Raw genomic sequence first — 14,297 nt, 5'->3', positions numbered from 1 at the left:
ACATTTGCACCGAAGTGGAGACAGTGGAAATGTTATTTATGAAAATGGACAAATGTCTTGCTGTAAAGTAAAATCTCATCAAAACTGAGAAAATGTATGTACAAGATTCACACTCCTATCTTCTGATGCCTCATATTCAACAACAACCCCACTCAGTACACCCATGCACATCTGCCTTACCTTATGGTCCCCCATGCAGGTGTCTCTGCCAATCAGAGAGTACTCTGGTTTATGATGCGATTCCTGCACACATACCATCACACAACTCATGTCAGGTCTGCCCTATCCTTTTAACTCTGGTACCAGCATCTCAGACAACACCACTACTCACGCAATGACTTAAGATACATATACTATTCATCATTTCCCAAAGGACAACTTACGTTTTATCCTGGTACACATTGTGTATACCAGTGTCCAGTTTGTCAATAAAGAAAACACACCAACAATGTAACAGCTGTGAAACAAGGAAACAGTGCCATGATTTAGCTATTCAAACAAAAATAGAAAAGAAAAAAATAAACAGAGATATGCACATCTATGTGGAGTTACTTAAAACCCCCATCAGCACTAAACCCTTTGTCAAAATAAGGAGCAGGAACCCAGCATTCCAGAAGACAAACTGCACAGGGTCTAAGGGTCTAACAATCCCACAAGTGGATCCAGCCTTGATCCCACCATGTCAGTGGAAACTTCCTGCAGCCTATCACAGAGCACTTGGACCAACATCACATGACAGCAGTGGTGTAGCAAACTGAATAGCGATGTCAAACTATATCAATGTTAAAACAACGACAATCAGCTTTTATTCAGTGTTACTGACTTTTCCCTCCCAAAGAAAAATGAACCAAACTCGACTCTCTCAGTCTCAGTTTCCATCACTGTCATCTAAAACACTGAAAAAAGACAACAACAAAAGGGTTGGGGAAAAAATACACCTCACATTCTCCAACCAACAAAAACAAAGAAAAAGAAAGCTGACAACATCTATCTAACAAGACAAAGAGAACGCACTGAAGCAATGACGTCCTTGGCACTGTGAGAGAGCATGATGCGGTCACACCAGGAAGGGACCCGTGTCTTCATGTAAGACAGCCCATCCTTCACATCCTCAGTGAATGGGTAACTGCACACACACTTTCTGTTTGCTTCTCATCTATAAAAACTACACAACTTCTGCACAAAAAAAAGAAAAAGAAAAAAAAACAAAAATGGCAGTGTAGAATCCTGACCTCTGATATTTCTCACCGGCACACTGACTGTGACATTTATCAGCTGCATTTCTTCACCAAAACTTCTAAAATACATGGGAGAAGGAAACTGTCAAAATCCTGAGGATTTGTTAAAGGCATGCTGCATTGTGGAGTTCAATCTTTTTTCTATAAAACAATCTGCCACTGATGCTTGTTCATAACAATGGTTTTGAATTTCAAGTACACAGGAATCACTGCAGTCGGTACAACATAACATCAATACTGTTAAAAAACAAAAAGAAACATTTTATTGTGTTACGTACGAATACTGTCGAAATATTGTCAGATCCAGTTATTGGGAAGTACATCATTCCCAAATTCACCCGAGATCTACCTGGGAAGAAAGGTGAATTTAATATTCACCTAGTATTTCATTAGGAGAAAACATGACCAGATTTCATCCATATTTCATCAGGGATGAAGAAGGTTTTCATATTCACCAATTATCTGTGAGAAAGATGTTAAATTCATCTAGTACGTACCTTGGAGGGAAGGCGACTTCAAATTCACATAGCCGATCATGAAACTCTTTTGGTTCTATGTCATACTGCAGAAGCTGAAACACAAAAAATTACACAACCACAGGATATTTAAGACCAATCATAAAAATAGCAAAGACTCTGACCGGACACTGATCAAGACAGGTTTACATCCAATAACAGATATGTACAAAATACTCATACATTTGGCTTGCATTCAAAATGCCAAATCACATGTATTCCTTCTGATGTCGCACTGAGCATCTGAAAGTTAAATCAGTAACAAACCACTCAGAGGTGTGTAATTCCGTGTACTACTGGAAAGACACTAGAACTATGATAACTGTATAACTACTGTAGTAACTGTAACAAAACAGTGTCTATTACGCAGGAAAGCATTTCCACACTGTCCTAAGGCGTTATGCACTGTTGTGCTGTGCTGTGCTGTGCTGTGTAGTGATGCAAAGCAGCACAGTGTTGGACAGTATGATGTGGTGTCCTCGTGTAGTATGGTGAACCATGCACTGCAGTGTGGCTTGAAGAACAGTATACAGTACTGTGTGAGGAACTATGTAACGACACATGGTGCAGTGTGGTGAAGTGTGGTATGGCAAAGTGCAATACAATACAGAGTGAAGCAGCTCAGTGAACAAGGACAAGAAAACCACACTCCCAAAAACAGGTGAAGAAGAAAGACAAGGAGGACAGGCCCACTGACCCATTTGATCATGTTGTTAAACAGATCCGCATGTCTCTCGTGGCAGTCAAAACTCTTTGTCTCCACTGTCAACACCACCTGGACACACACACACACACATGGACAAATATATCAGTATGCCCCCATGTCTGCACAATAATATGCATGCATATGTACACACACACACACACACACACACACACACACAAATGCACTCACACACATGCACACACACACACACACACACACACCAGTATTTTAAATAAAAGCAAAGACATACAACCACACTGCAAATACAAACATAAACAATGCACATAATCAAAAGCTGAAATTTATCTAGCATCAAACAAAGTAAACAGACATTAAATAAAAGTACACATTCACATTACAAATGCAAACACAGGCACAGCGCTTTTCTTAATCTGGCCTGCACTGCTTGTCAGTTTCTCCGGAGAATGGAGGTTTCGGGTATGGACTGAGAGTGAAGGCAGTGTTGTTGGTTTTATGGACTGAGAGTGAAGTTGTTGGTTTTTTATTGTTTTTTTCCCCCCCAAGACAATGATTACCACAAATTTGACATGGTGCTGATTCAAACATTCCCCACAACCAGATCCAGCTACAGCCATCACATTTCAGAGAAACCAGTTCACTACTTTTGTTGAAATAAACATTTTTTAATGGTGTTAATTTAGGTTTTATTTTCTGGGTAATTTTTTTTCCCTGGGCTGCAAAAAGTTTAACACGTGTCAAAGCATTTAACAACCCTTCTACACTATCTTTTCAACTGCATAAAAAGCATCTTTTCTGCCATGTTCAAGACTGGACAAACTAAATCCTACAAACTTAGGTGAGTCAAAGCGTTTAACAACTACACTATTTTTTAAGCAGAATAAAATGTGTGTATGGATCTTTTTTCTTCAAACTGGTCTAATTAAACCTTGCTAATCACAATATGTCAAAGCACTTAGCAACTATTCAATAGTATCTTTTCTGCTGCATAAAAAGTAAGTGTGGAAATTATCTTTGTTGGGCTGGGTTGTTGTTTTTTTTAAATTCACAGCCAACTCAAACCCAGCTTCAAAAGTTCCCATCCCCTTTTCCATCAGTTTTAACTGCTGAGCGATGTTCAAACCAATTGAAAAACAAACCAAATCTGGATCAAAAGGACATATTTCATGTGCTACCTTGTAGGTTATGCCCCTTGAATTATCATTATCTGACACATGGAACTTGGAAGAACTGCAATTTCAGTCAGAAATAAAGTTTTAGGATAGTTTTTTTTTATTTTTTTTTTTATCATTACTTCACTTTACAAATTAAATTCTGGTGGAATTCCATTCTCACGCTTGGACAGAAACCATGGTTTAAGATTTTCTACTTTGTTTCCTGGAAAGACGCCCACTATCAAAAACTTGCACAAACTTGCATCGTATCTTAAAAGGCTTTTACAAAGAAAAAGCATATCATTTCTAAAGCACTGTTCAGCCTGTAACAACACAGACAACCAGCCAAAATCCAGAGAATCAGATATGTGTCCCCCAGAAAATGGAGTATGGCTGCCTACATGGTGTGGTAAAAATGGTCATACACGTAAAAGCCCTCTCGTGTACATAAGAGTGAACGTGGGAGTTGCAGCCCACAAACGAAGAAGCAGTAGAAGATATGGGTGGACCTGCCTATCTTCCCACTGCCCTCCTTAATGTACACCACATTTATCTGGTCGTCCTTTTAAAGAAGACCTGTACAAACCCTGATCAGGCTGCAGCAATGCAGACAGCACAAACATCCACACTCAAGGGACCCAGGGGTGTGTGTGTGGAGCCCTCACCTTGCCGTTGCCCTCCTCGGTGTACACAACCTTGTTGACCTGGTCCTTCTTGCCCAGGGTCTGCTGTGCCACAGCTGTTGGGGTCAGTGCCTGAAACCAACACACCAAAGTCAACAGTATTTTTCATCAAGCAATAATTTACAAACAACACCAATGCACATGACTGACCAAGTTCATTAAAAACAATAAATTGGAAAAAAAAAAAAAATTTCTGCTCATCAAACCCGTCAAATCATCTATACCTCACTTTGTATAATGGTTTGAAAAAACAAAAAAGGTAGCCATTCACACCAGGGTAGATGACTGCCAGGCATTAACACTGGGGTCGAGTGAGAATAGATGACAGCCTTACCTTTTTTTTCTTTCACTGCATACTTGAAAAACAAGACTAAGTGGCAGAAATTTGCACCTTGTTTTTTCATGCATTTTAATCACTCTCTTTTGTGCCAGGCCAGTGGCTTTGAGTACACAACTGCTGCAAACTAATACCTAAATACTCTGTCTCCAACTTTCTCATTTCCAGTGCTGCTGTACTCACCTTGATCAAAGAACAGGAATCCAACCGGAAATTGAAGTCACCAAATATATACAAGGGTACCTTGCTATATTGGTCATTCTCAAACCTGTAAAGACACACACACACAAAACTACAATAAATAAAGAGAATACTGGGAGAGAGAAAAAAATCTTCTTTCAATATATACCTGGAAACAGATCAAACAGAGAGGCAATACATGCACACGCATACACAAATGCTATACTACTACTTTTACCACTACTACTACTACTTATCATTCAGAAAGATAGAAATTTTGGTTCAAACATACCCTCTTTCATAAACCCCAATTATGCAGTGACAAAACAACAACAAAAAACAAACCAACAAAAAAACAACAACAAAAAACCCAAAAACAAAAAAATGGGAGGGTGGGGGGAGATAACACATTCTAAAGTTGAGAGAGAGTGCACACATAAATTGTATGTGATTTTGAAAGTATAACTTCATTAATAATGAAACTGGTTTGGCCAAATGCCTTTATGATCCCCCCGATCCTCACCCCCCACCCCCCAATCTCAGCCCAGGTAAGAAGATGGTGATCACTGCTGACTGACCTTTGTAACGTATGAAGCAACGCCCTTTTCCTGTTGCCGCAGTACAGAGAGGGACTCTGAAAAAGCAAACAACAAAAAACACTTCATTTCGTGACATTTGGCAAATTTCAATTTCCCTAAAATCGTGACAACAAAAATATTGACAAAAGACATAATCACAACATACAATTTTTTTTAGCAGCATTGTTTCACACACTACCAAGTTCTCTCCCTTGAAAGCATGCACCTTACAACACGCACACAGCATATTTTGTTTCTCAACTCTCTCCATTCGATCCACGCCCTTTTCCCTCTCAATGAATGAATAATTCAAAATGTTAAATTGTTTGTTTCGATATCTGATTAATGCATCAATAAACATACACAAACATGGACACACACGCACACACATGAAACACACAATCATGTCAGCCAAGTATGCATGCATGCGTGCAGATTCACACTATCATCCATGAAGGCACACACACACACACACACACACACACACACACACACGCAAACAAACACACTGCACATGCACACACATACACATATTGTCAAAAACAGTGATAATGTGAACTTACAGATTCCATGGCCACAATATTGGAGGCATCATGGAACAGGTGGATATTGACCAGGTCAAAAATGCTGAAACACACACACACATGCACATACAATAAAATAAGTCTTTATGCCCTCATTGGTAACACCACTGAAGTGTTCACATATGCTGAGCAACATTTTTCTTATCTAAAACTATTCTTGCATACTTAATAGCAAGCAGCTTTATTTATAGGCTTCATTTTACAGTCAATGGGTTGTTAAAAATACTCCAAAAATGTTTTTTCAACAAATAAAATTTAGAGGAAAAACAACAAGATTAATTCAACAAACAAAACAACCAGCTAAACACGCATGTAAAGAAGTATTCAACAATAAATGCAAGGCAGTTTTCTCTAATAAAATTGTGATGGTGGAATATTGCAGATCAAGTAAATCAAACTCAAATCTCTCATATTTTCACAATATACCACACAATCCATCATAAATATTCCAAGCCAAGACACAAAAGGAAAAGTGCAAAATTGATATATAACAATGGCAAAAACCCCATTTCCACCACCCTCTCCACATGTCCCATCATTCAACACCATGAATGTCACAGAAATTTCCGACTATCATTACTATTCATAACTATTCTTTCTCTCTCTTTATTTTATTTTATTTTTTTTTAGAACAATTAATGGAAAAAAGGACGAGGATAATTTTGTTAATACTTTATACATAGGCTCTTTTCTTATGCCTCACATCATAATATCACCTAGTGTCAACCACACCCAAGAGATTAAGGCACCTTCAGTGTTGATCAGGACATTTCAACAACCCTTTTGAATTACTATTGGTCAAAAATGCATTCATGATGTGGATGACACAGGGGTGTGGTCCCCACTCTTACCATTTAAGCCAGCAGTTTACTCACTTTGGGAAACAGGAGGGCAAAAAAAGGAGACAACAGTACCAACATTTTAGGCAATGATTATAAGGATCAAACTCACAACACTGCCAGTCACAGTAATTCATGGCGAAGTGGTTAGCACTGCAGACTGACAGTTGGAAGGATGCCTGTGAATGGCTCTTACCCAGAGTTCTGAGTGCTATGGACTCAAATGGGATACCTCTTTGGCAGTGTTGCTCAAATTTCCTGACCACCACTAGAGATGCCTGTGTCTTTAGGGCCTGGTTGACGTGAGGCTATATTCATGAGAGTACAGCCTTGTCAAGTAGTTCTAAACCTAAATAGAGCTCCAGTGCAACATTGTCATTACCTCCATCACCATTCATCAAAATATAGAAAACAAAATGTCCTAAATTCAGGCACACACACACACACACACACACACACAAAACAACAACAAAATACTCAGCCATAACAGTTCATATAGAATTTTTAAACAAACTGACTGTATGTCCATACAGTTATCCATTACACGCCCAATCACTCCATACCAGAGAGACTGAAAACTGTCAAAAGGTCTCCCAGCCAAACCCTGCTTCCAATCCTAGAATGGACAAGCCCCAGCCACATTCTGACAACAGATTCCGCCACCACGTCCCTCAAACAACAGCCCTCCCATGAATCTGCCGACACTGACGACATTGACAGGACTCACCCCAAGCACGGAAGTGGAGGGGTATCGAAACTGAGGTCACCGTGAGAGCAGGGCATGAAAGGCCACAGACTCTGAGACTATTTTGTTTATATTGATGACGATGAAGGAGGAGGAGGATGACGATGATGATGACGATGTTGCTATGGAGGTCCATTTTGGTTTGGGACTACATGACAAGGCTGTACTCTACGCTTCCTGTCATAATGATATCCCGGCGTTAACCAGGCCCGAGAGATACAGACACTTGCAGTGTTGGTCAGGTAATTAGAGCAACACACCCAAAGACGCATCCTTGAAGTGGATGACACTCGACTGTGTGGTCCCAGTCTCCCCATTTAAGCCCACAGCACACTCAACTCTGGGTAGGAGCCGGCCACGGGCCGAAAAACCCACCTCCGCTGGGATTCGAACCCGCGTCCTCCCAGCCGTCCTTGTGAGAATTCTTTTATATTCTTTTATGTCACACAGCAGACAACTGGCCAAACAAATGTACTTCAATGATTCAAGGTGATGAGGGAAAGTGAGGGCTGGAGGAAGACAGAAGGGAGCGGGGGTGGAGGGAGAGATAATTAGATATGTGGGCAAGTGTACAGAAAAAATGTATGTCTAAGTAGTGTGCACACACACAGAGACACAAACCACATGTGTGTATGTGTGTTGTGTATGTTGAGTGTGTGTGTGTGTGTGTGTGTGTGTGTGTGTGTGTGTGTCTGTGTGTGTACATGAGACAGACAGACAGACAGACAGACAGACACAAAGTGAAGGAAAGAGTGTCTGAGACAGAGAGTGAGTGTGATGAATCTGGTTAAGTGTGACATGGCGTCTGTATAACAGCGAATGTATCTGACAGTGAGTGTAATTGAGAGGTCACACGTGTCAGTGAGAGAGAATGTGTGCGCATGTGTAAGCTGACAGGTATAAGAATCTAAGTTTCAGTTTCAATTTCAGCATTTAAGGTGGTGTCAAACCATGCAGACTGATCCATAGAAGCCACATCACATTTGCTTCTTTTTTCTTTCTTTTTTTTTTTTTTAAGTGTTCATGCTGTGTGCATTAGCACATATGTGTGTGTGTGTGTGTGTGCACGCATGCAAGTGCTTCCATATGTGAGTACAGAGTTTTTATGGTGTTAGTGTGCATGTAAAAGTGAATATATGAATGCCCAACCATGAGCATTTCAGGCATCACATATGTTGAGAAAACTATATCTGCCAGCAAGAAATGTTTATCAGTTACGAATGCAGTAAAGATTCAAACAAGTTACACTATATTATCATTTACTGTGTCAATTTTTTCATCAAATCCAATATCTTCGTATTAACTCACCAATTGTTAATGCTCCACCGAGTTCGAAGAAATCCCTTCCGTGACCACTTGAACTAAATCAAACAAAACATGGCAAATAAATAATTTTTTATTCCAAACATTTCAACTCATTTTCGACTCACTTTTGTAAACAAAATGAGTCTATGTTTCAACCCAGTATTCAGTTGGCTGTGTGTGTGTCTGTGGTAAACTTTGACAATGCCATTTTCTCTGGAAATACTTTGTCTGCCCATACCAAAATTTGGTATGAAAAAAATCTTCACAGTCATACCAATAACAGGTTGTATGTCTCCCGAATTAAGCCGTATTTCCTACTCATTAACAGTTTCTTTTGTTGAGATTTGTTCTGAAATCTGAAAATACTAAAAACCAGCTTCCTACTGAGTTAGGCCTACTAGAAGGTAGGCTGTGTTTGAAGATGATGACCTTGTTTTTCTAGTTCACAATTAAAAGGAAAGAAATACAAATTCTGGACAGAACTCATACAGTGATACTAACTACACCATCGATGTGTTTACTGCATATAAATATTCTAAAGAAGGACACTGTATTAAACAGAATGAACATAAATGAAAAACTGAATCGATCATTTCTTTCAGCCCATTGTAGAATGGTTTTGTCAGTGCAGATCTAGAGATCCACAATGTGTTGCAGTGGACTTGAAGCGATGGTAAGGTCTCCTTTACCACCAAAATGAAAGAATACTCGAGATATAATAAAGTACACAAAAAACATGATTTAAACGGCGTTATTACATCCACTACAATCACATCTATTTGTTACACGAAGACGAAAACGTCAATATTGTTTTAAGTATCAAATTTAGTTGAATGATGTCAGATGTGCCGCAGCAGAGTGGATTAGTCTGTTTGCTTTGGAACTGAACATGCATGGTTCAATCCTGCTTACCAAAAATGTGACCAATCAAAAACCAAAACAACAAAAACTAATTCATTCTAGCTTTATTTCTTTTCTTCTTCTTCTTTTTGTCTTTCTTTCTTTTCTTTTCTTTTTTTTTTACAGTTCTTACATTAATGATTATTCCTGCAATATTGTTTCTTTCTGTGTAGTGTTTTGAACACAAATGTACTCTTGACTATAATCAACATTTTGGAGTCCATCAACCTTCAGATTTATATTTTGGGAGTTCCCACTTTGTTTCCTTTTACAGTAAATAGATTTTGTTTAACCCAAAGTTCATACATTTACAGCAAAACATGTTAAAAAAAATTCTATTCTATGATTCAGACCAATCTGGGCTGGAGAAAAAAAAATCTCCAAAATGTATCACTCAATACCAAATCCAAACAGTTAAAAAGGTAAAAGTAAAGCATGGCAACAACTAACATGAAGGTGTTAAGGAGGGCAAAGTTTGAACAAGATAAACCTGAGCAATGAAATGACATGAATTTATCACCTGTGTTCAGCTAAGTAACTCCTGCCAGTTACCGAATAAGTCCCCAAAAACCCACCACCATCATCATCATCATCAAAAACCAGGGAAAAGAAAAACGGTTTTAAGTAATGTGATGCAGAAGCCATGCGCTACCACACTTGAGGTATGATCACACAAAAACAACCACCACCCCCTTCCTCCACACACACACACACACACCCCTACACAGAATCTTTCTCTCTTCTCTCTCTCTCTCTCCCCACAGAACACCACAACCATCACTCAAGCCCATAAAAAAGCACAGTAAAACTCCAAGGACCGCCCCTACACTGCAGTTCTCTGGAACAAGACAAAACAGATACCTCAGGGAAGAAGTGCTGGGGGAACTTGGCCTTCTCCTTGATGGGCACGTTCTCTATGTTTCCTGACAGCACCTACAACCCAACACAAACCTGCACACTGGCCCGTTACTTCATATGGTAGGCTTTGATGAAAGAATATGTTGAATAAGATCCTGAATGTATGCAGAAAAGTTGTGGGTGTGCGGCAAAGCAGCTTAATTTAACAGAGTTGTAATGTAGGAGAATCACATAAAGCCACATGCATTTCAAGCAACAATTGCCTTGTTCACTTGCAAATCATTATCTATTTTTATCTACAGGCAAATGTTTCTGTCTTCTGAAATTCAAAACTTTTTAAAAATGGAACTAAATTCAGCTTCATACCACAATCAATCCAGCTTCTAAACAACTATGATAAATGATATGGCTCATAAAATGTTTGTAGGTGTACGTTTATGTGTAATGTGACACAGTTATCTAATATACTGTTGATTATCTCGTTATTATCATATGTCTATTACCAATTATAAAATGATATCTCATACCTATTATCTGTGATAATTGTGTGTATCATACTTTAGTATGATATTCCATGCCTGTTATCTGTTATCATTGTGTGTATATGACTGTGATTATTGTATTTGTGGTTTACTTCAAGTTAATATATCAGTATTTATTTGTTGATTGTTTTTAATGTATACATGCTCAGATGCTGAATGCCTGTGATTCTTGTACATTATGTGTTCTACACGGTACACCACAAAATAATTTCTCTTACCAGAGATAATAAAGTATTTTGTATCCCTCTATATACCCCACCCTCACCCCTCTCTCTCTCTTTGCTCCCTTTTCTCTTTCTCTCTGTTCTAGTTCTACTCACACTTACCCCACTCACCCACCATCCTCCAATGATAATCCAACCAATAACTGATAAATCATTAAAAACAACAACAACAACAAAAAGAAAAGAAATGATGTACAGCCATCCGGTGACTGAAATGGTAAACAATCTAGTGTTGATATTCATTTTCTGAGAAACATTTGGTTGAAACCAACACAAAACAGGGATATGTTCAATCACCAAGTCTAAACAGAAGGTACTTGTTCTGCGAGAGAGAGAGAGAGAGAGAGAGAGAGAGAGAGAGAGAGAACAAATGAACAAATGTTTTATTGAGGGTAAACTGGATAAGCTGGAAGCTTCTTTACACATTGCCCTCCCTCACACACAAACACACACACCCACACACACGCACAAAAGATGAAAAAGGAAAAAAAAAAAACGATAGAGAGAGAGAGAGAGAGGACAGGGAAAGGAGAAAATTAATGTTTTATCAAACCAGGTTTTCTGCCTATGACAAGGGGTGGAAACACAGGCACAAAATAGAGACAGAGACATGGAAACAGAGACAGTGACAGAAAGAAACTGATAATAGAGACAGACATAGACACAGAGAGATGGAGACAGAAAGGATCAGAATTAGAGAGACAGACAGACAGATGGTCAGACAGACAGACAGACAGAAGGAGAACAAAATAGTCTGTCGTAAGCTGTGCTCTCTGATATGATTATGCATGTGTGGGTGTGTGACTGATGTTTACAATACTTTAAAAATTTGCATTTGGTGTCCAGGGTAACTGAAGCAAAGTGGCAGCCTGAATAACAAAACAAAGTAAAATAAATGGGTGGGGGTGGGACTCCCACTCATGCTGACACCACAAACGGAACCCTGCCAAATGGAGATGCCACTTACCTCTCGACCTTCAACGGCCACAAACTTGCAATCTGAAACAGGCAAAACCACACAGTACTTGAGAATCAGTTCACATTCAGCAGCAAATGCCTCACTGCACTAAAAGTGGAATTCCTTCTCACACTTTTCAGAAATATGATATGCGATAATTCTCTTTCACTGCTAAGCACCATGAAGAATGCAAATCATATTTCAAGCCAGTGAAGCCAGCAGCTTTGTGAGAATCATCAGGTAGCCACACCATTACTCACAACCCCAACTGTCTCCCCATCCATATTTATTTATCTCTGTTGTATAAAGAGTATTAGAAAACTTAACATTGATTCCACAGAACTAGGAAAAAAAACAACACACACCTGGAAAGGAAGATTAGGCACAAGAACAGTCACATCCATTCACATAAACCTAGCACATGCCTTTGATGAATATTGAACATTGCATCAAAGGATAAAAGAACATATTTATAATAAAACCTTTAAAATGTACATAATAAACAAAATTAAACTTCATAATAGCAGCCCAGTCGAACAAAACATGTGACTACATGAGCTGAAGTGTACCTTAAATTTGATAAACAAGACAACAGAAGCATTCAGCAAAAACTATACCAAATTCAAAACAAAGCAAGCAAAGATTTTTTTTTTTTTTTTAAGAAAGAAAAGTATCAATCAAAGCAGTGACACATGTTGTAATCTTTGTGAAGGGTTATCAACTGTTTTCAAGGATGGAGGAAAAAACTGTTTTCCTCTTATTCATGCTGATGGGAAGGAACAAGGTGAGGCTTTGTCTCATTAATCACCTTTATGCAGGAAAACCCCAACCCACATCTCTCTCTGTCTCTCTCTCTTTCCTCCCCCCATCTCTCTTTTCTTCCTTGGGAAAGGATGGGGCAGTAGCATGGGGAGAAATAACTCTTTCCATTATCAATGAAGACTACCAGTACCAGGTCATCCCTCAACAAAATCAGTCATTCACTAAATCCAGTACTTTTACTGTAGACCAAAAAAACAAAACAAACAAACAAACAAGAAAAGAACTACTCTTGGTTTGGGTTTTTTTTAAGGCACTTGTCATGCAAAATCGTTTTTGGCTTCATTCTATACATTTTGGTTAAATCTGATATTGCCGAAAAAGTTTCCTAAAAAACAACAACAAAAACAGGCGCCTGTTTTCTTGACAGTCAGTGTTGTTTCCCTTATAAACTAGATGGGAGGGAGTGACTGGTTTCTGTATTACTGAAAAGTTTGCAGCCAGCATCCGGAAACCACATACCAAAGTCAGTGTCTTCAGCACTAAAATTAAGTAAAATAAAGGGGGAAAAAATTGTAAAAACTTCTTATTTTTAACTGCCAAAATGCCAATACGTATATCACCTGAAAAACATGTATATATATATATCCCACCCCTGCAACCAGGTGGTATCAACAGCTGGGTGCCATGCAGACGACTGACTTGAGGGAGATGCATTCAGGTGATGCACAGACCCAGACACACATATATATACACACCTGTGTGTATGTGCAGAGCCAGGCCTAAAGGCCACAGACCAGGCACAGTGTAAACACACAGGGCTTCCTTGTTTCTCCTCGCTCTTGCCAAGCTGTTGAGCCAGGAACAGACTTGACTGGCCTGAACAGCCCCAGTGTTTGTGGGGAACCAGAACAGGGTTTATGTGACTGCCAGAACCCTTCACTCTCATCCTCCTGAGCCATATATCTACACAGTTTCTAGACTGTGAGAGCAGTATTTGCTCCAGGCTGTCCTGTACTAATGGATACCGATTTCTGTAGGCTGGGCGCAGGTCAGAGCAGAGAGTTTGTTTGAGGAAGAAACTGATCATCAGTGCCCGATTATGTGGAGGAGATGCTGCTTGAATCTCTGCATGCATCATCAAATAAAAATGTCCAAAGTGTCCTCTTTTTAACACATGCAAACTGAAGTATGAGGGAAAGAGAAGCTGGGG

The 14,297-nt window shown here is 39.2% G+C and overlaps 1 protein-coding gene across 3 annotated transcripts in view; it reads right to left on the bottom strand.

Annotated features, from left to right (window-relative positions):
• Positions 1 to 14,297, bottom strand: part of LOC143293489 (inositol polyphosphate-5-phosphatase A-like) — a 75,452-nt gene that overhangs the window by 10,715 nt on the left and 50,440 nt on the right. For all 3 annotated transcript variants that reach the window (XM_076604386.1, XM_076604387.1, XM_076604385.1), the window contains exons 6-16: positions 12,335 to 12,366; positions 10,605 to 10,676; positions 8,847 to 8,899; positions 5,934 to 5,997; positions 5,371 to 5,426; positions 4,796 to 4,880; positions 4,258 to 4,347; positions 2,451 to 2,528; positions 1,736 to 1,809; positions 1,015 to 1,126; positions 181 to 243 (exon numbers count right to left, since the gene is read on the bottom strand). In XM_076604386.1, the coding sequence (XP_076460501.1) occupies positions 181 to 243; positions 1,015 to 1,126; positions 1,736 to 1,809; positions 2,451 to 2,528; positions 4,258 to 4,347; positions 4,796 to 4,880; positions 5,371 to 5,426; positions 5,934 to 5,997; positions 8,847 to 8,899; positions 10,605 to 10,676; positions 12,335 to 12,366 (779 nt within the window). The remainder of the gene's footprint in view (positions 1 to 180; positions 244 to 1,014; positions 1,127 to 1,735; positions 1,810 to 2,450; positions 2,529 to 4,257; positions 4,348 to 4,795; positions 4,881 to 5,370; positions 5,427 to 5,933; positions 5,998 to 8,846; positions 8,900 to 10,604; positions 10,677 to 12,334; positions 12,367 to 14,297) is intronic.

Source organism: Babylonia areolata, chromosome 19, assembly GCF_041734735.1.
Source record: "Babylonia areolata isolate BAREFJ2019XMU chromosome 19, ASM4173473v1, whole genome shotgun sequence".
Classification (NCBI taxonomy): domain Eukaryota; kingdom Metazoa; phylum Mollusca; class Gastropoda; order Neogastropoda; family Buccinidae; genus Babylonia; species Babylonia areolata.
Note: the sequence above shows the minus strand (reverse complement) of the source record. Positions and strands in the feature narration are given on the sequence as shown.